The sequence below is a fragment of the Plecotus auritus genome (assembly GCF_963455305.1).
Source record: "Plecotus auritus genome assembly, chromosome: 5".
In the NCBI taxonomy this organism is placed as follows: domain Eukaryota; kingdom Metazoa; phylum Chordata; class Mammalia; order Chiroptera; family Vespertilionidae; genus Plecotus; species Plecotus auritus.
Window position 1 is genome coordinate 170,065,442 of NC_137776.1, and position 26,309 is coordinate 170,091,750.

Sequence of the window (26,309 nt, forward strand, 5' to 3'; positions counted from 1 at the left end):
GAAGGGAGAGGAGTGGGCTAGAAATATCAATGATGAAAGAGAATCATTGATCAGCTGCCTCCTACACACCCCCTACTGGGGATGGAGTTCACAACCCGGGCATGTGCCCTGACCAGGAATTGAACTGAGCCACACTGACGAGTGAGAGTTTTCTTCTCTTACCTACATAGTTCTTTATTTGTTGCATCTTCTACAAAGAGATGTGATATTACAATATGAAAACTAGCAGTATTAGAGAGAACCCCCACAATTTGGACTTGGGTAGGAATATACAGCACTAGCTAGCTGTATATTTGAGGTCCTGGGCAATGTGAGACAGAGAGTTGGGAACTTTTCAAAGTGAAAGAGCATGACCAACCAAACTCGGATTGTTTGGGTCCATAGCTGAGGACATGTGACATCAGGAGGAGCGTGGAAGGCCAGGCACTAGTCCACACTGGTAACCAAGCACTAGTGGCCTCGTGGTTTCATGAGCTCGCTTCATTCTCCCAAACTTCCCACCATTCCACACTTTTTCTTAGGGAATCCTTATCCCTAAGCCTTAGCATGCAGGAGTATGGAGAATGGGACCTGCTTCCTTGATGGACGAAGCAGGCAGAGAGCCCAGTCAAATGGGCAGGGACCTTGGTCAGGGCGTCCTCCTCCTGGGCAGCTCCTGGGGGGAGTGCCAATCAGGCACCGAGGCAGAAGCCCCGTTGGATGGAGTTGACCACCTCCATGAGAATGGGGTTGGTAGCCACTAAGTCAGATTCGCCCCAGGCAGGAAGATTCCGGCTTAAGCTAAAAGAACACCCTGGGCTCAGCCAATAGCGGTTCTGCCTGCTGGGCCAGGCCTGGCTCAAGGTTTGGGCAGGGCTGAGCCACTGCCCGAGGTCCCAGGAATGACTCTGTGGGACTCCAGCTGCGAGGGCTGGCTGGTGAGCTCCAGGTGAGCATATATTAAAGGTGCAATCCTATATAATAAAAGGCTAACAACCGAACAACTGGTCACTATGACGTGTGCTGACCACCAGGGGGTGCGCACGGAACATGGAGGGCATCAGCTGTGGTGGAATAGTAGAGCAGGTGAGCGGGGGCACCAGACCAAGGTGGGGTGCCAGTTGCTATCATCGGAGTGAACCTCTGGTGGTTACAGAAAATTCTTTGCTCCCGTGTGCCACAATCCCACCTGGCATTCTCACCTGCTGCAGGCGCTGGCCCCGCTCGCACCCACTGCTGGTGCCAGAGCCACTGCTGCTGGCGCCCGATGCTGGCCCAATCGCTCAGCACCATCAGCACATGCAAGCAGCAGCTGCCGCCCTGATTGCCTCTCAGGGCTTCTCCACCTCCCCCTGCTCCTGTGGGGCGATTGGGGCAGCAGCCACCTCTTGCACCCGCAGTGCCAGCCCCATTCACATCCGCTGCTGGCGCTGGCCCCAATCGCTCCGTGCCGTCAATGAGTGCAAGGGCGGCGCCGTCAGGGCGTGGGAGCAGCAGCGGCGGGAGCAGGGCTGCCAGCAGATGGGACCAGGGGCTGTGGTAGGAGGGGCTGGGCGGGGGCCAAGACCCGCCCCTGTGCCCATCACAGCCTTGCTGCCCACAGTTACTTTAAGGTGCACGAATTCATGCATTGGGCCCCTAGTCATATATAAAAGCCAAGCAGTTGTCACTGTCCCTTGATGACCACTATTCAAGATGGAGATATTTCTAGTTGATTTTCTCCAATGCTGTTTCCAGAGAGCTTTGTCATGAATGTGGGAATTCAAGCAGTTTAGGTTTCCTTTTCAGACTTGGAGTGTGAAGCGAAGTCAGCCCATTTATTTAACCCAGGCTGTATTTAGTATCCCTGAGCTGGGCTGGGGAAGCCTGTGGATCCCTAGCTGTAAATGACAGGATAAATATTGTTCCATTCAAGCACAGAAGAGCATACACCTCAATGTCTTCTTTATCCATCCCTTCACCCTCAGTCTGTGTGCATCTTTTTTTCTGAGGTGCGTTTCTTGTAGACAGCAGATATATGGGTCATGTTTTCTTATTCAATCCATTACCCTATGTTTTTTGATTGGGGCATTTAATCCATTTACATTTAAAGTTATTATTGATAGGTACTTGTTTGTCACCATTTTTATTCTTTACCCCTGTGTTCCTTCTTCGCTTCCTATTTCTGGTTGTTTTTTTTTTTTTTTTTTTTACAGCAGACCCTTTAGCATTTCTTGCATTGCTGGTTTGGTGGTAATAAACTCCCTTAGTCCTTTTTTGTCTGTGAAGCTCCTGATTTCACCTTCAATTTTGATTGATAGCCTTGCTGGGTACAGTATTCTTGGATTCAGACCCTTCCTTTGCATGACTTTGTATATTTCATTCCATTCCCTTCTGGCCTGATGTGTTTCTGTTGAGAAATCAGTCGCTAGCCTGATGGGGGATCCTTTGTAGGTAACTTTCTGTCTCTCTCTGGCTGCTTTTAAGATTCTTACTTTGTCGTTGGTGTTTGCCAGTTTAATTATGATGTACCTTGGCGTCGGTCTTTTGGGGCTCATTTTGCTTGGGACTCTGTGAGCTTCTTGGATTTGTGTGGGTTTTTTCTTCCCTATATCAGGGAAGTTTTCTGTCATTATTTCTTCAAACAGGTTTTCTATTCCTTGCTCAGTTTCCTCTCCTTCTGGCACCCCTATTATGCGGATGTTGTTTTGTTTCGTGTTGTCCCAAAGTTCCCTTAGGCTCTCCTCCTGCTTTTTAATTTTTTTTTCTAGAAGCTGCTCTACTTGGGTATTTTTTCCTACCTTGTCTTCTAGCTCACTGATGCAGTCCTCTGCTTCTTCTAGTCTACTCTTGATGCTTTCTATTGAGTTCTTTACAGCAGCGATGTCATTTTTCATTTCCTCTTGGTTCTTACACATATTGTCGAATTTGTCTTCCATTCTTTTCATCCACCTTATAATCATTTCTCTGAATTCTTTCTCTGACAAGTTGCTTGCCTCCATTTCGTTTACTTTCTTTTCTGGTGATGCCTGCTTTTCTTTCATATGCGGGCTGTTTCTTTGTCTCCCCATGATCTCTCTTCTCCGGGTGTCTGGTTCTGTAGTTCTCTCTCTCCTTTCCGTGGTGGAGTGTAGAGCTCCTCTGAATCCACGTGCTTGCGCCACTCGGGGACCAATGTTCTTGGGTTCGCAGCTGTTCGGTGGGTGCTGTAGTTGTAGATTCCCTGGGCTTTTTACGTGTCTGATAACATCCACTTTCCCCTTCAAGATGGTGCGGTCTCTGCGTCTGATCCGGTCACTCCGGGAGGGAACCCAGCAGCAGTGGGGGCTGCCTGGTCAGGGGAGCCCCATCCAGCAGTCCCCCACCGTCTCCTGGAGTATAGCTGTCCCTCAACTCACCAACAAACACTCTCCGTGTGACCACACACTCTCCCTTTGTTTTCTCACTCACACACTATCTTGCAGTCTGCCTTCCAGTCGGCAGCCATCTTCTTTCTCCTCAATGTCTTCTTTAAATATTTTACATTTGCCTATCCCCTAACCCTTTTAACCACATCACTGCATCTGTGCTCCTTGACAGGTCTGTGAAGTGTGTACATGGCCAGCCCAGAGAGCTTGGTGACTGCTCTATACTAGCCACTGTTTATACCTGTGTGTGTGTGTGTGTGTGTGTGTGTGTGTGTGTAAAATGAGTGTTTTGAAACATTTTACCAAAATAATATATAATCTCATATTTTATGTATTATATGTATTTATATAATATATTACTTAGTCTTTATAACAACCTTGCAAGGGAGCTATCTCCATTTTAAGGATGAGAAATCAGGATCAGAAGAGCTAAGTGACTTGCCCAAAGTCACACAGCATCTAAGTGGCAGAGTTGGGACTTGAACCCCACCTGGATGTCTGTTACTCTCCCAATGGCACAGGAGGGGCTTCCTTGGTACTGGGATCTGTGCCGTACTCCTTGCAGGTCCTCTAGGCTCCTCCCTGAAGTCCAGGCACCTGCAGTTTTCCTTCCACATACCTTTCGGTGCAACCATGAACATGTCTGTTCCCACTAATGAGAAGTGTGAGTCACTCCTGTTGGCAATAGTTAGAAAAAGATGACCTGGGAGTAGGGGAGGGATGAGGAAAGAGGGGGAGAGAAAGGCAGCACAGAGCAGGTTGGCCACTAAAGCTGGGAGTGAGCCAAGGGAGCTAGGAGATGTAGCTGGGCTTTAGGACTGACTCCCACGTGGTCAAGAGCAGAGGAGTACCTGGGTGAAGTGGGCCCATGGTGCGGTTCCTTGGCCTGGAGTTAGGAAGTGGGGCTGAAGCCCCCTGGAGCTAGTAAAGGGTGGGGGGAGTGTGGTAGGCACGTCAGGAAATTGCTCAGTATCTGATCACCGCCCTGAGGTGGGAGCACCAAGCATTTCACATTCACAGCAACCATGTGGCTCTGGTAGGATCCGGAAAATGGGATTCAACAGCTGGTTATTCAGTTAGAGTAACTGAGTGTGTAGAAGTGGAATACACTCACTCACACCCACAGAAGCACACACAGACACAGACACATAGGAACAAGGCTCGTTCTGAGCATTTTTTGCAGCAAAGCAGGACTTGTCCCAGTTGTCTTGTTCAAATTGTGAGGGAGAAGCTCCCGAAGATGTCTGGGGAGTAAAGCATGGCAGCTTATTGTTCCTGAATGGGAGCTGTGTAAGGTATAGGTAAGATACAGTATTTCGCCCTCTGTCTTTACTGTTTTATTTCCATGCACATAGGGCTGTCATCCATTTGCTTCTGCCCTGGCTCCCTTCCCCCAACTTTTCTTCTCAACCATGAATTCTTTCATCTGAAAGGAATCTGACCTTGAGGTTCTGTGTCTGCATCCTTTAGAGCTCTCTTCTCTCAGATGGCTCCTGCATCAGCTGTAAGCTCCTTGCCAAGTGTAAGCCCTGTGCCCAGTTTATCTGCTTGGTGCCAACTTAAAGACGTTTGGTACCTACAGCTTTGTCAGACCATTTGAGAAAGCATGGAACCCAGGCCATCACTGCGCCCTCCCCACGGGTGTGTAGTGTCCCCTTTCGCAGCTTGGCTGGTGGGGCTAGAGGAGGCCCCCAGGCCATCCGTCCTGCAGCCACGCTATAGAAGTTACTTGTATTTGTCTTGTGAGAAACAGCTTGCAAAAAAATAGTTCCTATGTCTTCTGATTTCAGCTTCCCATGTATCTATCTGGACAGAAAACACAGATCTCTCCAGTTTTTGACAGAATGCCTTCAGCAAAACTTCACCTGTCAAAGCTTTCCATAGTCAGGTGCAGGGCAGCGAGTCACGTAGCTGGAACTCTGCACCACCCACACCAAGCAGTAGCTGCGCCTCTCACCTCTCAGTAGGGGATGGTCCAGCGGCACAGGCAGGGCGATGGGGCAACAGAAGTAGAGATGTAACGAAGACTATTCCCAGTTCTCGCTTAATGAGTGGGGAGCAGCCTGGCAAGAGGGGAGAAAGATTTTGGCAAGAGGGGAGAAAGGTTTTGACAAAAGAAAAACTCGACATGAATCCCTGTTCAGCCATTTATCTGCTGTGTGACTTTGGGCAAATTACTTGCACTCTCTGAGCCTCAGGTTCCTCATCTGTAATATGGAGATGATAATACCCAACCCAAGTTAAAAGTAGTTTTTTGTAGAAGGGAGATGACAGCTATGTGAAATCTCACATGTCGTGCACATGAACACATGCTTGGGGAAGGCAGGGCATGGAGAGCCATGCTGGGAAGAGGCCACCAGCGTGAGAGCAGTGGCAATGTGTGGGCAGCGAGACAAAGGCTGACTGGACTCTGATTCCTTCTCCTGCTTTTCGGTATCTTTAAATATTTTTTCCATGAGCATCTATTGACTTTATAATGATAAAAATAGAAAATAAATAAGAAGCATAAAATAGGAAAAAAGAAATAATATGCTGTAAGTACCAAGCATCAGTTGGCTTGGTAAATGGTAGCTATTTTTACTAATTAGTCATCACACCTAAAAATAATCATTAGGAGTAATGCTTTCCTCCAGGCCAGAGGTTGTGCATTAGTCTGCTGGTGGTGGCGGATAACTCACAGCTCCCTTCCCACTGAAAGGGAGTTCTGGGTTCACTTCCAACTGGGGCCACCCCTTGCTCACTTTCCTGATCCTTCCACCAACATCCTGAGCTCCAGACTCTGCATGGCTCCCACCGCTGCCCTCTCCACGCAGTGCGGCCTCGAACAGCACCCCTGTGCCCACGACAAAGGGGAGAGTGGCCATGGCTGTGGCTGTGGCCCTGGTGGACACTGCCATCCCTCCGTCGATGGCAGGCCATTTGTCCAGGGGGCCAGTAGGCCTGAGAGGATTGAGAGTCACATCTATTTCTCCTGTTTGCATAGCAGAGAAGGTCCCTGGGAAAAGTTTCCCCGCATCTAAAGTGAACTTGATGCTGCTTGTGGGAAGATTATGGAAGTACAAAAGGTTTCCTTCTGTCTAAAGTGATTACTATACTGAAGATATGGTCAGGATTTAGCTGAAGTGAGAGTTTTAGATTAACCTATCAAATTCCTTAAGGTCCACTAGGTTCAACCAGAAAGAATTAAAATTCTGCATTAAGGAAGGAGGAAGCGAAATCCCTGCCTAGCTGTGAGCCTATGAGCAGGTCGGTCAACCTCTCTGAACCTGTGTCCTCAGATGGAAAATGACAGATCCACACAGTTGGTCCCTGAGGCACCGGAAGTTTTCAATTCCATGGTATGCTGGTTATAAGTACAGTCAGCTCTGAGGAGAGGACTTAGAGGTCTTCTCTGCTCAGTGGGCAAGCTGCCAAAATGTGATGGCTAAGACAGCAAAGGACAGGAATTCTCCCTGGAGCCGGTATTTCTCAGTGTGGCCCCCCAGAGGTGAAAATGATGCCAGGACTTCAGCTGGTGGCTTCTAGAACAGTGGAAACAGCAGATCTAACACAGCAGATCCCTCTGTTGCATCCAAGTGCCAATACTGAGCTGCTAGGTGTGAAGTGGCCACCCTGTGCCAGGAGCAGTGGTAGGTGCCGCCCATTCTGTACATTGTTTCTAATCCTCGGGTTCCCTGCAGGAGTGGCATGGCCCCTTTCTCACACATGAAGCAGTGGTGACTCAAGAGCTGGCTCATTTTCCTCTAGACATTAGCTGTGCAACTGCAGTGTGCTTGGTACATGCTTTGAGAATCAAGAGTGAGTGAGATTATCCTGCCCTTGTGGAGCCGGGCGTTTAGAAACAGCTGCTGAGTAAATGAGCAATTACAGTATAGTGTGTAAGACTCCAAAAGAAGTAAAAATAGGGTGCCATGGAGGGTAGTGGGGGAGGGCATCGTTTCCAGCAGAAGGGTGGGGCGAGGTGACATATGACATTCTGGGCAGAGGCAACAGCACGTGCAAAAGGCCCAGGCTGGGACATCACAGAAGGACTTGGTGAGCGGCGCAGTTTGGCTGGAGTTTACACAGGAATGTGGTATGGCCAGGGCTGAGAGGGGCACAGCCAGAACATGAGAGGACTTGACCAGGCCAGAGAGTTTAGACTCCATTCTGCAGACAGAGAGGAGCCAGCCATTCATGCATTCACTCACTCAGCCAACACTCATGGGCACCTACTGTGTGCCAGGACTGAGGAGTCAGTGTAAACAAAGCCACCAAACCCCCTGCCTTTGTGAAACGGACCCTCTTTATTGAGGCTGCAGGGTGAGAAGGCAGGAGATGGACAATAAACAAAATATAAATGAGTAAAACCTATACTCTGATTAATTGTGGCAAGTGCTAATAGGGGCTCTGGAGGGCTGGGGGCGCCTATAAGCAGAATGGTAGAGGTCACAGGATGGGCTTGCCCCCATGGCATGCTGGGACCCCCGCAGTGGACTGGTGAGGAAGGGGTCAATGATGAGACCAAGAGGAGCCTGGAACCCAGAGATATGGGGTAGGGACTGGAGGCCAAGGCTGCAAAGATAGGAGTGGAGACTGCAGCTGGGAAGCTCCGGGCTCACTGGGAAGTGGGCATGGCTCACCCCAGGCTCCCGCCGCCCCACCCCAGAGCCATTCTGGCTGGACTCCCAAGGAGCACACCCGCCAGCTGCCCTGGCGGAGGAGACTGTCTGTGAAGGCAGGCGTATTCTGGACTTGATCTGCCTGTAGGGGCGGAAGCACTCTACTCAGATCACATCCCTACCCCAGGCACAAAGGAGAGGACAGCTTTCTGTGTCTGCTCCCAAGGAGCCTCTGCCCGGAGGATCTGGAGGAGTTTGCATCTTCGGCCCACATCCCCGCTTCACCTGCGGGACTGCAGGGAAAGTGTCTGTCACGTTCCTAATTGCTGGTCTGCCTTCTGGCCCTCTCTCCATCTCATGCCGAGACACGATCCGCTCACTTCACATGGGATGCTGCTCAGGTGCTTTCTTATCTGAGTTGGAATTAAGTTAAGTCCAGCAAAGTCCAGTCCCAGGGATCATTGATATGTGCACAGGCAGTGCATTTCCCATTCAAGTTCTCAGCGGCCAACTGCAGCCGATTAACGTGGGGAGAGAAATTGCAGGTTATCACTGGACCACTGCAGACATCCATATGCATGAAGCCCGGGGACCTTTCTCCCTTGCAGAATTAAGCATCACCTTTAGAGGGACCAATTTCAGAGAGCTCGCTACTCCCCTCCCCCAACTGCTACGCTGCTGCAGGTCTGCAGACACGAAGGAAGCCAAGCCGCTTGGGCTCCCCACAAGCAATCTGTGTTCTCGAGGAGTTTGATGGGCTTCTGCCACTTAAGATATTGGTCACATTTAGAAATATTCAGCTCCAGTGAACATGTCATGGCTGAGTACAGGAAAAACATACCATTTTCTCTAGAGCTTGCCTGAAACAACAGGCTTGTTCCTGAAACAGATGTTTTGTGAAACCCACTGTGACAGGCTCATCAGAGCTGGAGCCGGGCCAGCACTAGTTACCAGCCTCACAAGGACACAGACGTCTCTGCCGACTTCCGTTCACCCCCGCACCTGGGCTTGGAGCAGATACTCCCTGTGGCTCCTCCTTCTGGCTCTTGGGTTCTTAAGTTAAACATTTTACAAACCTGATATTGTAGACGGAGGCAGTTCGCCAGGGGTGCCCTGAGGAGAAGTTTCCAAGATAATGACAGAATTTCTTAGTTTGGTTCAAGTAACTTGTGTGGAGGACCTACGGTGCACCAGGCACCATTCTAGTTGCTTTTCAGTTACATGATCTCATAGTAGCTCTCTGAAGTTACCCATTTCAGAGATGAGGAAACTGAGACCTTGTATGTATTGACTTCCTAGGGCTACCATCAGATGTTACCATAAACAAATGCAATCCCTCACAGTTCTGGAAGCCAGAAGTCTGAAATCAAGGTGTGTAAGCCCTCCTGAGGGACTCTCCCAGGAGCCAACCTAGGTGACCTTGGGCAAATTAGGTCACCACTCTTGTGTCTCATACAAAAATGGGAGTCCTGGTGAGAATCATGGTAACCTCAAAGGCTGTAGTGAGGATCAAAGGAGAGCAGGTGCTTAGCACACAGGCATGAAATCAGCAAGAGCCCAGGTACCTTGACCCCACAGCCTCTGTGGAACCGCGGCACTTACTGCTTCCGCAGCTCGGACTCCCCAGAATATTTGAATCAGAGCCTCTGAATGTAGAGGGGACAGTGGGGGCCTTCTGTACAGGTCCCCAGAAACTAGGCTAGGGTGAACAAGAGAGAGGAGCCAAAGCTGACTTGAGGGTTTTGAGCTTGGCTCCCTGGGAGGCTGAATTTGCCAATAACAACATGGAAATGGCAAGAAGCAGTTGGGGGGAGGAGTGGGGGCTGGGGAGCAAATCCTGTTCAACTTGGATGCAAGTGGGATGTCTGAGTGGATTTGACTGGCAGGCGATGGACTTAGAAGGTGACTTTTAAAAGCCAAACAGAGCTTAAGAGTGAATGGAAGCATTGAAGCACTGTCACGGATGGAGTCTTTGGGGAGACAGACGCTAATCAGGAAAGAGAAAAGGAAAGTCCTCACCAGTTTGTGGTCATAGCACTCAGTTTTCTTGCCTGTAAAATGGGCACACTGCTTTATTCTTCCCCAGCTGCATTAGACCACAGATGGGAAACATAGACTGGGCACTGCACTGTAGCAAGAGGCACCCGTGCAGGCACGAGGCCGCCGTTCTCCAAATGCTGAGCATGACACGAGGCACAAAAGGCGCTTTCCCTCTCTCTGCTGAGGAGTCTATATCTGCTCATTCACCAGGTTTGAACTGGCCTTTCTGGTAGCCTCTACATCCAGTTATCACCAAAGGACTACAGGATAAAAACTGGAATTCCTCCATTCCCTGGCTTTTGCCAGCAATTTTTTTAAACAGATGAGAGTACTTCTCTCATGAACCTGGTCCTTCATCCCCCCTCCGCCACCTCCCAAATGTCCCCCTTGCTCCCCAGCAGGACAGGGTAGGTCAGTCAGCGTTGCCATTACCACCAAAAGAGGCCAGCTCTGACTTCAGCTCGCTGTTCATTAGTAGGGAAACCAGATGACAGACTCACTTTTGTTTTCTTTCTGGGAGAGGGGGTCCCCACCACATGCACACTGGCATGGAGACCTTGTATTCCCACCAGGTGAATTGGTCAAGTGGGATATTCGTGTGTTTGAATGGTGCTTGGAGAGGCTGCTGTGAAAGAAGAAAGTGCCAGGAGTGGGTGATTCTGGCCACTGTTGTCCCAATAAATCTGCTCATTAAGGCTGTCCCTTGAGGGGGTGGCGAATGTGCAGCAGTCTCTAGACCCCGATCTTGGGGATGTTTAAGCTGTCTCGTATTGAGGACCAATGATATGTCTGGCATTCTTCACATTTCTTTACATTTGGTGTTCCATTTAACGCTCACTAAAATCCTGTGCACCAGTTTCCAAATGAGGAAACTGATGCTCAGAGCAGTTGAGTACCTTCCCCAAGGACACTCAGCTAGTAATTGGCAGCATTGGTGCTAAAACCCAGGCCTGCTTGATGTGTAATCCCTACAACTCTGCCTCCCTGCCCTAACCTTATACTTGAACTCAAGCAATCTCTGAGAGTCTCTCGAGCCATCAGGGAGACATCACTGAAAAGATGTACCATGATAACTAAACATTTAGTACTTCTGTGAGAAACAGCTCTGTGAACTGTCTGGATGTCTGCTTGGGGAATTGTGCAATGACAAGTGAAATTAAATACTTTAATGGATTTTGACAACAACTCTGTTAGGGGAATTCAAATTGCATGAAGAAAAAAGTTCGACTTGCTCTCTGGACCTGATTGCTAATATGCATGCCTAATTTATTAGCTGCATTTTTTTAAAACCTAATTTTGTTAGGATCAAAGTTCTCAAAGGAAAAGAACGTTGTGGACTGGAGGAGGCAGTTAAATCTTCCCAGAGGAGGTTGGGCTTGCGCTGACCCGATGGCCCTGATTTTTGAGGGGGGTATGCTATAAATGTGTCAAGTGAGTGATAACTACCATTTCTCTAGCACTCCAGCCAGGATGCCTGCCTCTTGTTTTGTTATCCCATTGCGTCCAGTTTTACAGAAGAGAAGCAGGCTGAGCAATAGTGCGACTTCCTCGAGGCCATTCACTTAGTACAGAGTGGACCCAGGATGACTATTATTCTTATTACCATAAATTACTTTTGTTGTATTATTACGCTAAGCAATGTCTTTATAGAACCTTAAGCTGAAAATGACACCCAGAGATTACCGTGTCTGTTTTCTTGCCTTTGGGCAAAAGTACACCAAATTCCTCATTTATTTGTCCTGAAGAATACGTATCTCACACAGTTGTTTCTCAGCACATCTGCTTTTGCATCACCTATTTCTAGTAAGTGGGGAATACTCTGAGGGGAGCAAAAATAGATTTATTTTCTTCAAACGCGCAGTCTATGGGAGAAAGAAGCCACAGGCTTCAATGGCCATAATGTAAGTTTAGAAAATGACAGATTTTACAAGAAAGGAAGTGCTGTGGGAAATTGGAAGAGAGTATTTCTGGGTGGGAGGGACCAGGGGAGGCCTGTCCTGGCATTTGAAGTGAGCTTGCAAGGACGAGCAGGATTTGGACCTGGCTGTGGGCAAAGGGGTGAGCAGGACATAGGCAGGCCACGAGGGGACCTTGGAGTCATCTCTGTGTGTAAATGTGGTGGCCCCAGGAGGCTATGCAGGGCAGGAAATAGGTCAAGGACAGTCTTAGACACCACCTACCAGTAAGGGCCCTCAGAGGAAGAGCAGAGAACAGGAAAACTCTAGGAGAATGCATGGGCACAGATGCATTCAGAAAGAGTGTCCAACTGCATCAGATGCTATGAAGAGCTGAGCTGGAGAAAGATCAAGGTCGATGGCAATCAGGAGGTCCATGGTCAACTCTGAGAGACCAGTGTGTGTGTGTGTGTGTGTGTGTGTGTGTTTTATTGTTTGAAGTATTACAAATAGTAGTACATATGTCTCCTTTTTTTTCCCCGTTGACCTCCCCCCGGCCTCCCCTACACCCCAGTACATGCCTTTACCTGCCACCCCCCCGCCCCAGTGTCTTGTATCCATTGGTTATGCTTATATGCATGCGTACAAGTCCTTCGGTTGATCTCTTACAGCCGCCCCCCCCAACCTCCCCTGCCTTCCCGCTGTAGTTTGACAGTCTGTTCAATGCTTCTTTGCCTCTGAATCTATTTTTTCCCCATTTCTTTCCTTTAAAAAATCTTGCCTCTGCAGACTAGAAATAAACATATAATAACAAAAAATGTTTGAGTCCCAATTTCAATGTCCAACAGTTCTGAGTCCCCGTTTCAATGTCAAACAGTTCCTTATGTGTACATGTCAGCAATGATATCTGGATGGTGGGCACATGGTGGCAACGCAGGTTCGACCCTCTCTGGTTTGGTCCTAAGCAACCTGCTGCGACGCACAGCTGCTGACTGCTAGCGTGGCAAGGCGTCGTCAGCGTCTTCCATCTCTGGGCTGTTTCTCTTGTCTTCGTGGTTGGAGCAGACCTGTCAATTCCTCTCTGTTGCAGGAATCCACATGGTCTTGGAGTTGTTTTCTGAAAATATACAAACATATTCTTGACCAAAAGTTAATAAAGGAATCTTTTCTATGTAATTGATTTGGGATCCTTTTTATTTTTGCCCAAACGATTTTCCTTTGTCTTATTTAGACACCATGTGTGTTTTTCATGGGTGTCTTGCTTTATCGGGGGATCTCTGCCCTTCCCGGCTGCGAACTGTCTCACCAGCTGCACCTCCTTCGCCAATTCGGGCTGGATTCCACTCGTTTCAGCTGCTCCCTCTATTTGCTCCGGGACAAGGCTCAGGACACGTCCGTCTATTCCGCCATCATTTTGTCTCCCCCGAGACCAGTGTGTTTAGAGCAGTAGAGTCAGAAACCAGTGTGCTCACACTGAGGTCAGGCGGGAATAGGGTGTGCAGAGTGAATTCCTGTAGGTCATGCTCCCAGGTTGAAGGCTGTGATTGTAGTCTCCTAATGGGGGGCCAGCAGAGAACCCCCTAGGATTTCTCTAACCTCGATTGAAGCCTAGAAAAAACAGGGTCACACAAGTCAGACAAACCCAGGTTACCACATGATACCGTTAGGTGTGTGACCTTGGGTACTTCATTTAACCTGACTTTAGCTTTGATAACAACATCTACCCCCTATTGAGTGCTTACCGCATACCAGGTGTGTATCTAAATGCTCTGAGTGTATTCACCCATTTAATTCTCACAGCACTGCTATGACAGGGGTAGAATTATTATCCCCATGACACAGATAAAGACACTAAGACACTAGTAGGTTAAGACCCTTTCCAAGGTCCCCAGCTTGTTAGGGACAGGATTCCAACCCAGACATGCTGGCTCCAGAGCATAGGTTAATACCGTATTTCCCTCTTAGGGTCTCAGTGAGGCCTACCAGGATAATTAATGTGTTGGAGAGTTCCTGGCCCACAGGAGGGGCTCAGCAAGAGTTACTCTCCTTTGCCCCTGACCAAGTGCAAATGCAAAGTCAGGGCTGCATGGCCTCAGACAGTCTGTGGGATTAGCTCCATGGACCTCACTCACTAGTGCAAATCCCATGCAGAATGACACGCAAAATTACCTTGGAAAATGGGATGCAAACGTCACGAGCCCCTGGGACACAGTCCAGCGAAGATGGTTTTGCATTCAACACCCGGAATGCAGGGTTGACCTGCAGGACGCACTGGACCCCCTTGGTGGGGAGCACCCTCAAGGCAAATCGGTGGCAAGTGAAATTCACAAAGCCACCATTTCATCGGAAATCTGAGAGGGAAGGATATTTGACGTGAGACACGCCTACTGAATGCCTGGATCCTCATCACTGGGCACACAGTATACAAAGGAGAATTAGGATCCCTGTAGAAAATGAACTGGGTTTAGAAGAAACTGAATGCCAAAAAGAATTACAGTCTCGACAAAAAATAACTTCTACACTTGGTTTTCCTCCTATTGTCTGTATTCACACAGCTCTAGACTTTGGTACAGAACTGTGTTTAAACACTAAAACGCTTTGTTTTGCAGATAGACACTAAGCATGTAATTAAAAGGATCCCTTCATTAGCAGAACTAGACAATGAAAGCCCAAGTTGGCCTTCTCTGCTAATTTTGGAGGTTGTAAAAGAGAGGCTGATACAACCACTGATTATGGTTGTCACATAGTGCCTTGCTGTTCTCCAGAGATAGACAGGTCTTCCCAGTAATCGGAGAGAAAAAGAGGAAGAAAGATTCATTCTGGCAGCCAGAAGCAGAGGGCTGTGGTAGTGTTGGGGTTAAAATGTGGTCTCTGGAGACAGCCACCGGTTTCAGTCCCAGCTTATCACTTAGGCAGCCCACTTAAACTCTCCCAGCTTCAGTGTCCTCCAACGTGAACCTGAGCCAATTATTGTGTCTAATTAATTGAATTGTCATGAGAACTCATTGAAACAGTTACTATATTTACTGCCAAATATTCTGAGCACCTACTATGTGCCAGGAATGTATTGAGGCTATAAATGCAGTCATAATAAATGAGAGCACCACCCGCCCTCCCCGCTGTCAATCTAGTATAAGAAACAGGCATCAAACAGTTGCACAGATCGCCCTTTCAGTCGTGATAATGACTGTGAAGAAAAGATGATGATGATGATGTACAAATCTGGAAAGCTGTCTAGAAAGGGATGGTTGATTCTATCTCCAATAGCTTTGGGAAGCTTTTTGGAAAAGGTGGCACAGAATCTAAGATGGGAAGGATGAGTGTTTTTCAAGGGGAAATTGGGAACGAGCATTTAAGAGAGGCGGGAGGCGTGTGCAATGTGGAAGACAGGGCAGTAAGCAGGCAGTGACCAGACATGCCTGCCCAGTGGGGCCCTGGGCAGCCAGCACAGACAAGGCTCAGAGTTTGAAACATCCTTCTCCGGGCTTCTGTAAGAAGCTAGCACGAGCCTAATCGTCCACAGAGAGACAGGGATGGTGTACTCAAAGGGCTGAGGAGGGACGGCAACCCTTTTGGGCAAAAGAATTCTGGGCCCTGCCTGCTGGAGTGGCTGAGAGAGCCTGGAGCTTCTCCCTCAGTGCCAGAGTTCCAGCCTCTCCGGCATTTCAGCCCAATAGTGATGTAGTTTTCTCCTTTTTTCTTTTTATTTCTTTAAGGCTCTGGACAGGGAGTCAGGAGTAGTGGGCCTGCTTTGGCCAACACCTTAAGTAAGTGGCATTGCTTCGACTTCTCCATAAAAGAAAATGAGGTCACTGCTAGTGCCCCCTCTAAGCCCACAGTTCAACTTGCTCTGTATGTGGAGAGAGGCAATTACTTTGTGGCGTTGTTTTGTGACATTAGTAACCCTCAGTAGAGAGCCAGGGTATCAGATAAGGGGCAGATGTCTAGTGGGGCTCGAGAAAATGGGACTCATGTGGGGCTTTAGTTAGGTTGGGACAAGAGGCAGGTGCAGTCCGAGCTTAGGCAGTCCGCAGTGAGATTCCCCAGGTGGCCTTAGAGGAACAGGGCCACCGTCTGGTGTCCGGTTACGTGGGCTGGGGTGGGGCAGAATGTCAGAAATTGGTTTAAAAAACTCCATACTTTCCTGAGTTCCCAGAGCTGTATGCCCACCTCTCCCTTTGAGGCTGGTGACTGGACTGGGGGCCTCTCATGATGATGGCACACGGGAGATAAAGATGTGGTCAATCTAATCAAGTTGTCTCACAGGTATTGAGGCTGTGCTAAGCACCATGCATTCCTTTACTCTGTAATTACACCAGTTCTGAAGGTTAGTACCATTATTATTCCCAGTCTACATGAGAGGAAACTGAAGCTGTGAGGCTATCTGACTTGCCCAAGGTCACCCAGGTGGAGAGTGCAAAGCTGGGATCTGCATGGAGCCTGAGCACCCCCTGCCTCTCCCTCGGACCACCGGGCAGCACCCCTCCCTGGCCTGTGAGACGGTACAGCTCACTAACTGCCCGAGCTCTGAGACAAAGAGCAAGAGGAATGAGGCGGAGACACCTGCTCTGGGCAGAGGGCAGAGCAGAGCCCTGTTAGAAAAGCAGCATATGGGAGGTCTTTGAAAACATGAGTCGTCAGTTCCTTCATCCAGAAAATGAGAGGACTGGGCCCCATGAGCCCTGAAGGCCCTCCCAGCTCCACAGTAGTGTGAGTTCTGGTTGTGGGAACGGTGGCCATAGGATAAGCCCTCGAGAGTGTCCTTGTGTTCATGCGTTGCCTGGCCTGGCAGGAAGATGCTCCTGCAGAACCCGGGTCATTCAGCTCTGGGGATTCATCCTGAGCAGGGACAGAGACCTGGTCTGCTGCTGCTGCTGCTGCTGCTGCTGGGCCTTCGTTAATTCACATGGGACAAACTGTGCGTCAGGGATTCGTGTGAGCCCACAGCTGATTTGTTTGGCAATCAGGGGAACAGCCCCGCCCAGACAAGTGTGGGTCCCTCCCAGGTCATCACACGGAGGTCAGTTACAAGCCTCTGAGCAAACTCCTCTGGATGCTTTCCAGAAAGGCTGTGCTTTGTCCTAAACAGCTGTGTGCTAGGCTTAGGCTCAGCACCCTCCCAGCCACTCTCCCCCGTAAGCCTCACACCACCCCGTAAGTCAGAGACTTCTGTAGGGGAGAAGAAAAGGAGTTCAGAGAAGTTGTGTAACTAGGATGAGTTGTAGCGTGATAGAGTGGAAAGCACCTGGGCTTTGAACTCAAATAGATCCAGGTCAAATCCTCATTCTCAGCCACTTAATAGCGGAGCAGCCTTTGGAAAGTGGTTTAACCTCTCTGAGGCTGATTTTTTCCTCATCAGGAGAAATAGGGCCAATGGGGCCACGTATAGTACCTAATCTATAGGCTCATTGCCAGGGTCAAAGGAGATGTGACAAGTAACCCACCTGGCCCTCAGGTGCTCAGTGCCTGGTTACTCCCGTGCATGGAAGCAGCATCATGCAGTAGTTAGAAATAAGGAACTCTGCCTCCTGGGTTTCTGTCCCTGATCCACAACTTGTGTAGTTTGCATCTTTGTGCCTTGGCTTCCTCATCTGTAAAATGGGAGTGATGATAACACCACTTCATAGGATTTTATAAGGTTAATTGTTTTTAATGACAGTTCCTGGCACATAGTAGGTGCTACCAGTACTGTCAACACTGTGTGTTGCTGTTGGTGTTACACGATGCCATGGAAGAAAGTGGCCAAGTGAGGTGGAAGTGGCCAGGCAAGCGTTCAGAGGCCAGCGGACGAAGGGGAGCAGGTGGGAACAGACCCAGTGTGGGTCTAGGTCTTCTAGGGACTTGAACGTCAGACAAAGATCTCTCATTCAGACTTTTTCCTCATCAGTTTGGAAACACATGCCTCACCCATTCTGTAGTCTGTCGCCTTCTCTTCAAATAGCATAGCATCACCATCAAGCAAATGGGGCCTCTGTGATGGCAGACATTTATCAAATGACAGAGCTGGACGACATGATAGTTACGTTTATTTTTAGTGCCTTCATCCTCCAACTCTTTAAATTAGCTGCTGAGCTAATTTAAGGGACGTCTGTCACATAGCTAGCAGTTTCCTCAAGAATGCCAACATGCATTTGAAATTCCAAGTGACTGTGGGGACAGGTCTCGGCCAAATTATGGGGGAGGAAGCTCGCTTACCTCCCTTGGCCAGGGCAGCGCCACTGCCCACCAGGCTCTCCTGCTGGATCACAGGATCACCAGGAGCAGGAGCCAGGGCATTCTGTCCCCCATGGTCAAACAGTTACCAGTCACCTTTCAGCTAGACCTTAGCTAGCATCAGCATCAGGTCAGGGCTTACTAAAACAGATTGCCCACTCGCTCACAGGTTCTGAGTCCACAGGTCTGGGGTGGAGCCAAGAATGTGCATTTCCAACAAGCTCCCGGGTGATGCTGATGCTGCTGGTCCAGGGACTGCCCGTGCTTTCGGAATCATTGACTTGGATGTTCCAATAGCTTCCTGGCATCACTCATCCCCGATCAGGGTCGATCCCGCTGACAGATTCAGATTCCTTCGTCTTCACCGCACTTCTCTCCCCAAAACCCACCAAATCCAAGCCCCCTTGTCTGACATTCCAGATCCCATAAGACCCAGGCCCACATGGGCTTTCAGGTCATATGCCCACCTGTTTCTCTTCAGGCATACCGCCTCTTGCCAAGACCCAGCAAACCTGCTCTTTCCACATGCTCTGGGCCCCAACTCTGGACACTCACGTGGCCACCTCCACCTCCTCAACGATTGCTATGGATGGGGCTTGTCTTTCCCTACTGGGTCAAGTGCTTCTGGACTGTGTGCACCTCACCTGTGTGTCCCAGGCCCCAGGGACAGGTAAGTGCTTGGGAAGTGGCTAATGAATGAATAAATTGTAGAAGGGATGCTTAACTAAAAATGGAAAGTACTTCTCTGAGGTAATTCGAGCACCTTCTCTGAATCGGCAACTTTACCTTGCTTTGTCTGCCTTTCTCTCTTGTTAATTTCTGGGAATATATATGGCTTATACAGAAGAAGAAAAGTCTTTGGTTTGATTTCAATCAAATTATTAGCATACGAATTATATAGTGAACTAAACATAGAGTGTTTAGTGAGACAGTCCTGAGTATAACTTCTGATCCCACTATTGATTTGTAACATTGGGCATGTATTCAGGTTCTCTGGGCCTCAGATTCCTAATCTGTAAAATGGGACCAGTTTCTACCTACCTCATAGAATTGTTATGAGGGGCAAATGAAATGATATGTTGCTTGGCACAATGCTTGAAATATATGTAGCAGGTCCCCAGTAAATACTGGTGATTTTTGACAGTTCACTTGCCAGGCCAAATAGAGATTAGGTGCTTTTTCACAAGAGTTTTAATAAAAATAATTCCATTTTATTTGAAAAACGATAATAAACCATTCTGGGATGCTTTCCCCTATTTTAATGAATCAAGGTTACACCAAATTCAATTTTAAAAAAACTACCCCAAAGGACTAGTAAACTGGATTTATATTTTTTACTAGTCACTTCTATTTCATAAGCCCGACATTTCCATTAAAGTGCTATTAAGTAAAAACAGGATTTTATAGTATTTGTGATAACCTGGATCTCAATGTGATAACTGAAATTATCTCCAGCAAAGATACTATTTCTCATTGTTTTATTTCCTCTTATATATCAGCTATATCTTTACTACCTTCCTCCAGTCGAGTAAAACCCTCCCTCCCTGAATTTGTGGTTTTGAGTCCAGGAAAATGGCTTCTGTGGCTTGGGAGGCCCTTTTCATCTTGAGGTTGTTAATTGGGATGCAGGAAGGAATGGAACGGTGGTCATCCACCCGGTAAGTGCTGCAGCCCTTGAGAGAAATGTGAAAGGCTGTGTGGCTCTGGGGGCAGGTGGGACGCGGGCTGTAACCCTGGAGGGAGACATCTTCTGACATGCCATCGGGAAGACCTGAGAGGTCCCCATCACCAGGACAACCGAGCTAAGGCCACCACGCTGGAGGGCCTGCTGATTAAATGGCCCGTTGGTACTGGTGTCTACCTAGGGTTAAGGTTTTTTCTCTAAAATGACATCATTGTGAGACTGTTCTGGAACTAGAGAGGGTTTTGCAACATTGTGAAGGTACTAGATGCCATCGGGTCATACACTTCAAAATACTTAAAAATGGCGAGTGCACGTTATGTACATTAGACCATAATAAAAGGCAATTGATGATGTCATTGGACAGAATGACTCCAAGGCTGCATCTAGTCACACGTGTTGTTTCTGAAGGAGCACATCACTTAGGTCACCTGACTGTTTAGTCAAAGACAGGCCATGCAGACACTCACTCCTTAACTCAGTGATGGTTCAGGCACAATACAGAACGTTGCGTGTCCATGAGAAATTGAGCTCCTGAAAACATGTTCAGTGCCACAGGAAGATACTTACAGCGTGCAAGTAGAAGGATTTTAACTGCATGTCGTGTGATCCTAACTTTACAGATAAATCAAACCGTTAACACAGTTCATCCCTGACTCGTGGGGTTACAAATGGTTTTGATTCCGTAACACATTTCTCAAGTTGTCTACAAAGGGTATGAATTACTATTAGAGCCCATAAAAACGATTTAAAGCAAACAATAAATAGCAGTACTTAGGATTTTGTAAGCCCTGACGTGCATGTGATGTGCTTCAGAGTAATGATGGCAAAACGGAGTGAGCACTGGTGAGAAGCACGGGTTTATGACTCGGGGCCAGCTGACATGCCATCGGGAAGGCACAGAGGTGCCCCACCCTGCTGCGCCTCAGTGTCTCCATCCGGAACAGGGGTATAATAACCACAGACTACCTCACAAGGCTGCATGAAGAGCACACGAGAGCGTGCAGGTGGGATAGTTGTGTCAATTGGCACTTATTCTGAGCTGTTTTCCTGGTCACTAAGTGTATTCACACTGTACATTTCCCAATCTTCCCTTTAACAACAACTTAATGAGCGCTTATAAAGTTGGTGATTGCCACTTATCCAGTAACTTAAGCGCTAACTTCCAGCAACAGTGCCGCTTGCTTTTTCACATCTTTCTTCCTATAACCTTAATAGGAGAACATTTCATTTCATCTGAGAAGGAGCCACCTGACTTTTACTTCCTGTCTCCAGTTGAAGGAGATGAGGATGAAGCCCGTTTGGCTGCCGGAAAGTTGCGCCCCCTGGTAACTTGGGCTGCTCCCCTTTGCAGGAGGGAGCATTTGTATCCCCAGAACACTGATGAATTTTCTTGAATATCAGAATAATTTCATACAATATCCTGACTAAGGGATCACAGTAATATTAGCATTTTTTTGTATGAGTTCCAAATAAGAAAATAGTTAAGCCCGAAAATATAATTGTGCCTGTTCCTAGAACAGATAACTGATGTATCTTTGCAAATTGTTCATTTAACCATGCCTATGGCTTCTTGCCAACCCTCAATAAGATTTTTATATTTCTTAATTATTCAATTACTACCCATAAGTAAGAGTTTAAAAATCAAATCCAGACTGTTTCATAATAGACTATTCTCTTGAATCCTGAGTACATATAGTCGAGGAAGTTGTCCTATTGGGAAACCGGGATGGTAGGACGAGGGAAGCATAAGTTTCCAGGGCAGGCCCTGTCCTGGGTCTGAATCCTGGCTTTGGCATGGACTGGCTCTGTGAGTGTGGGCAGGTTGCTTCTCTGAAGTCAGTTCTCTGGTCTGTACAGTAAAAATGGTGACAATACCCACCTCCCAAGGTTGCTGTAAATCTAAAGGAAAGATTATGCAAGAGAAAGTCTCTCTGTGCTGTAAAGCCCGCTCCAATTGGTTCAATCGTTAATCCCTTGTGTGCTTCAGGTCTCAGCAACTGGAGAACCCACCAGCCGGAAAGGAAGATCCTTCCAACAATGATCTGGCCATCGCCTCAGAAGGCAACCCCAAGCCTGAGACCCACCTGCCCTCCATCTGCCTCAAGCAGGTGTTCCCCAAGTACGCCAAGCAGTTCAACTACCTGCGCCTGGTGGACAGGATGGCAAACTTGTTTATCCGGTTCCTGGGAATCAAGGGGACAATGAAGTTAGGACCAACAGGCTTCCGTACCTTCATAAGGTCAGTGAGACCAGCCCTTCTGACCTGGGCTGCGGGCAGGGTAAGGTCCAGCTCCACTTCTGGCCAGTCCCACCTGCCCTACTGCTCCTGGGTGGGGGCTGGGGGGTTGTGGTGCTGGGTCAGGGCCCCCCTACGGTTGGATCTGACCAGTGTCGTCTTTGTTGAATGAATGAATGGATATTATGAGTGTGACAGCATTCACAATCTTATGTTGTGGTTAAAAAACAATTCTGTGCTACCTTGAACTAGGTCCTTAAACCACATATAAGTAATTCCCCCCTGGACTCAGACAGACCTGGGCTTCCTGAACTAGGCTGATGTTCTTCCAGCAGCATGTGGCTGTGTGGGGAGCGTTTATGAAGCCACAGCCAAGAGACAAGGTACATCTTTCCGAAGTGTCAGTTTCAGGAGAGAAAAGTTAAAACAGTCAATAAATAATTTAACACGTTTGCTCTATTATAAAGATAACAAGGTTATATTATAGAGCAGCCATGGGCAAACTACGGCCCGCGGGCCGGATCCAGCCCGTTCGGCTGTTCTATCCGGCCCGCGGAGCCGAAAGAGCAGAGGGTTCTCTTGCTCTCCCCTCCGCTCCTTCACCAGCAGCAGTGTTAACATGGCAACGTCGGGAAACAGGGCCGCAGCTCCTTCTTCTGAGTGGGTGGATTTATATCCGCCCATTCAGTAGAAGGAACAACCTCTCAGTCTTCCAGAGGCTCCTTGTAATGCCCGCGGATGCGTCCCCCGACATCACCCTGGGAATGCGTAGACACGTTATCGTGGTGATGTAGGGAGACACGCCCCTGGAGAGCACAGTATCAGAGCACAGTTTGAAATGAATAAAACTATTGAAATAAAAAAAAAAAGACCGTACCCTTTTATGTAATGATGTTTACTTTGAATTTATATTAGTTCACACAAACACTCCATCCATGCTTTTGTTCCAGCTCTCCGGTCCAGTTTAAGAACCCATTGTGGCCCTCGAGTCAAAAAGTTTGCCCACCCCTGTTATAGAGTATAATACAAATTTTGCATGATTTTCAAGATAAAACTAGATTTTTGCTGATGCGAGCAAAATAAGCCATTTCCACTTAATCTCTTTAGATTATTCATTATTTGCCTCTTACCTGGGACACTTGGGGGCAAAACAGGAGCACGTACTAGCTGTGTAACCCTTGGGCAAATTAATGACCATCTCTGAACCTCAATGGACCTATCAAATGGGGTGAAGCTCCCTGTACCCCAGCACAGTGTGTTGTACTCCTCAGACAAACGGTCAGCATTGATGCTGCCATTGTTTTTCTCATCGTTGGTTTTACTATTTCTACCTTGCTCCTCAAAGTCACACGCTTCATGGTTTATTCACTAAAGCAAATAATTAGAAATCTTGACTCAGGAACCATTTTTGTCCCTGTTTTCTCTAAGGGAATTTTACAAACTCTAACTCTAGCCCTCTGATGTTTCTGATAGGATGGTAAACGGCAGTATCAGCGGAATTTTTGCCATTTCAGGAACCCTGAAGTAGTATTTGCTCAGTGATTTTGAGAAGGGCTTTGTGTTAGTTTCAGGGGCAAAAGGAAAGCTAGTGGAAAAGCACAGGCTTTGGGGTGTGGCTTCAAAGCCAAGCGCATTACCGTGTGACTTTGGGCAAGTCCCTTGTCTCCTCTGAGTCTCATCTGTAAAATGGGAACAATCTCTCCTGCCTTGCAAGGTTATCGTGAGTTTGGGATGTAATATATCATAAAACACCTGGCCCGGTGCCCAGTTCAGGGGAGCTGTTTGTTAAATGGGAGTCTGATTATTATTTCTAGTAGGCAGTTGAAATTTTCAAGAAAGTCAACAGACACATGTTGTTATTTCCCTGAGAAAATAACAACACCCTCTGACTCACTTAGGAATTGCATTGGATGTGCAGTAATGGATACCCACCTATAAATGGTTCAGCCGTGGGCAAACTACGGCCTGCGGGCCGGATCCGGCCCGTTCGGCTGTTCTATCCGGCCCGCGGAGCCGAAAGAGCAGAGGGTTCTCTTGCTCTCCCCTCCGCTCCTTTACTTTGAATTTATATTAGTTCACACAAACACTCCATCCATGCTTTTGTTCCGGCCCTCCGGTCCAGTTTAAGAACCCATTGTGGCCCTCGAGTCAAAAAGTTTGCCCACCCCTGGTTTAGATAGTGCAATTAGTTTCTGTCATATAACAGGAAGTTTGGCAGTGGGGGTTCTAGGGCTGGTTAATGACTCCACAAAGTGATCAGCACCCCACTTTCTGTCTTTCTGCTCATCCCTCCTAAGCATGAGCTTCTAGCTTCAGAGTTGGCTTGTGGTCACAGGTGGCTGCTCAAAATCCAGCCATCATGGCCAAGTTCCAGGCAGAAAGGAGGAAGAAAGGAGGATGTGCAGAATGCCTCTTGCTAAATGAATTAGACCCCTTTCCAAAGCTTTCCAGAAGCTATGTTCGATGACTTCCATTTCATCTACCTTCTTGGCCACTGCCATCTGCATGGGAAGCTGGGAAATAGAATTTTTCTGTATATATTGCTGTCCTAATATAGTGACGACGAGGAGGAAGAGAAAAATAGGTAAACATTCTCTGCCCCTTTGTGATTGCTGTGGCCTGGGACATAGGGAAACAGCTCAGTGACAGGGGCCCCAAGTCATGAGGGCTCTTGAGGTGCTGTGGAAGTGTGCAGGGACAGAGGGGAGTGATGAGGGTGCGCAGTCTTCTCTCAGCATGAAACGTCCAGGGGCTCAGACCTTCCGGAGCAAAGGCAGGAGGTTCCCAGACCCTTCCCAGCCCCTGTGCCATTGCACAGAAGGGTCCACTCAAGACCCGCAAGAGTGAGGGATGGCTCAGCTTTATGTGGACCACAGCCTGGGTGCTGCAGGGGACCTGGCCCTGGGAGACCTGCTCTGTCTCAGTGGGCAAGGCCAGTGTCTGGTTTGACCTAACAACTTCTCCCAAGCACCCGGTAGTCATCGGACAATCAGAGATAAATAATGGCACCCCACCTACCCTCAGGGGATTCTCAGTCTAACAGACAGCACACAGGGAACAAGTCATTAAATGCAATCCTTGGCAGAGCCATGGGGTAGCAGACAGAATAGGGGACAGAAGAGGGGACCCTTCCTCTGCCTGGTGGAATCAAGGCAGGCCCCCCAGAGGAGGCAGGTTTGGACTGTTATAAGCTGGAGTTTGCCTGCGAGTGAAGGAGGCCTACACAGTCCAGGCAACGGGGAGAGCCTGAGAATGGCGTTCATGAGTGGCTCATGTTCAGAAATTAGGAAAGGTTGCTCATCAGGCTAAATTGATGGTGGAAACTGAATGCTTCCTTTTATTCCTAATAAAATTCTACTAAAATGGGAGTGGAGGGGGGAGAGTTAGAACAGCTAGTGTACCATAGGAATCACAATCTCCGGTGCCTCCAGGAGCAGGCAGGAAGCCACCCAAGCACACTGGGAGGAGGGGAGGCTGGTCTGGAGCCTGGAGAGCGCACCCGGGGAGGAAAGACCTGGGCTAGTAGCCCCCAGCTTGTGATTTTTCGGGAGAAACTAGAACTACTGGTTTCTGTGTAGAACCTCAATATACGTATATCGATGTTGGCCATTCAGAAAATAACTTTTAAACCCTGTGGGGGTTCACTGAAAGTGTGGATGCCATTGAGAGCATGGGTGTGTGAGCTCTGGTGTGAGAAGCCCAGGAGCACAGCAAGAGGACTGCTGTGTCCACACGCTGCCCTGAAAAGAAAGCAATGGGGAATGGTTCTCACCAAGAAGATACCTACAGTGCGCTCAGACGGGAACTGGGTGATGTCAGAAATATCGCTACAAATCTGTCTCTGTGTGATCAGCTTTATGCTTTTCCATCCCTTTGTTCTCTATAATTAAGGACATTTGCATGAAAAAATGAATTTGTGATGTTAGAGACTGTTAGGTCCGGCAGCCATCATTCCCCATCTGTGTTAGTGTGTGTGTTAGAGGGAGGACAGTGACCATGAGAAGGGAGCCGATGTCTGCAGGTGGGATAGCGACGTCTGCAGGTGGGATAGCGATGTCTGCAGGTGGGATAGTGATATCTGCAGGTGGGTTAGTGATGTCTGCAGGTGGGATAGCGGCAGCAGAGCAGACGGGGCTCCGACAGTGAGCTGCCCCCACCTCCCTCCCGTCCCCCTCTCCTCCCAGCACACACACACACACACACACACACAACACACACACACACACACCTGGCAGCAAATGTCCTGAGTAATTAAGATGCAGGGAGAAATGGAGA

At 48.3% G+C, this 26,309-nt stretch overlaps 1 protein-coding gene across 1 annotated transcript in view; it reads left to right on the forward strand.

Moving 5' to 3' along the window:
- Positions 1-26,309, forward strand: part of TTLL11 (tubulin tyrosine ligase like 11) — a gene marked incomplete at its 5' end in the record, with an annotated part of 196,961 nt that overhangs the window by 133,346 nt on the left and 37,306 nt on the right. The window contains 1 exon segment of the mRNA XM_080669649.1: positions 21,786-22,037. Coding sequence (XP_080525775.1) covers positions 21,786-22,037 — 252 coding nt within the window.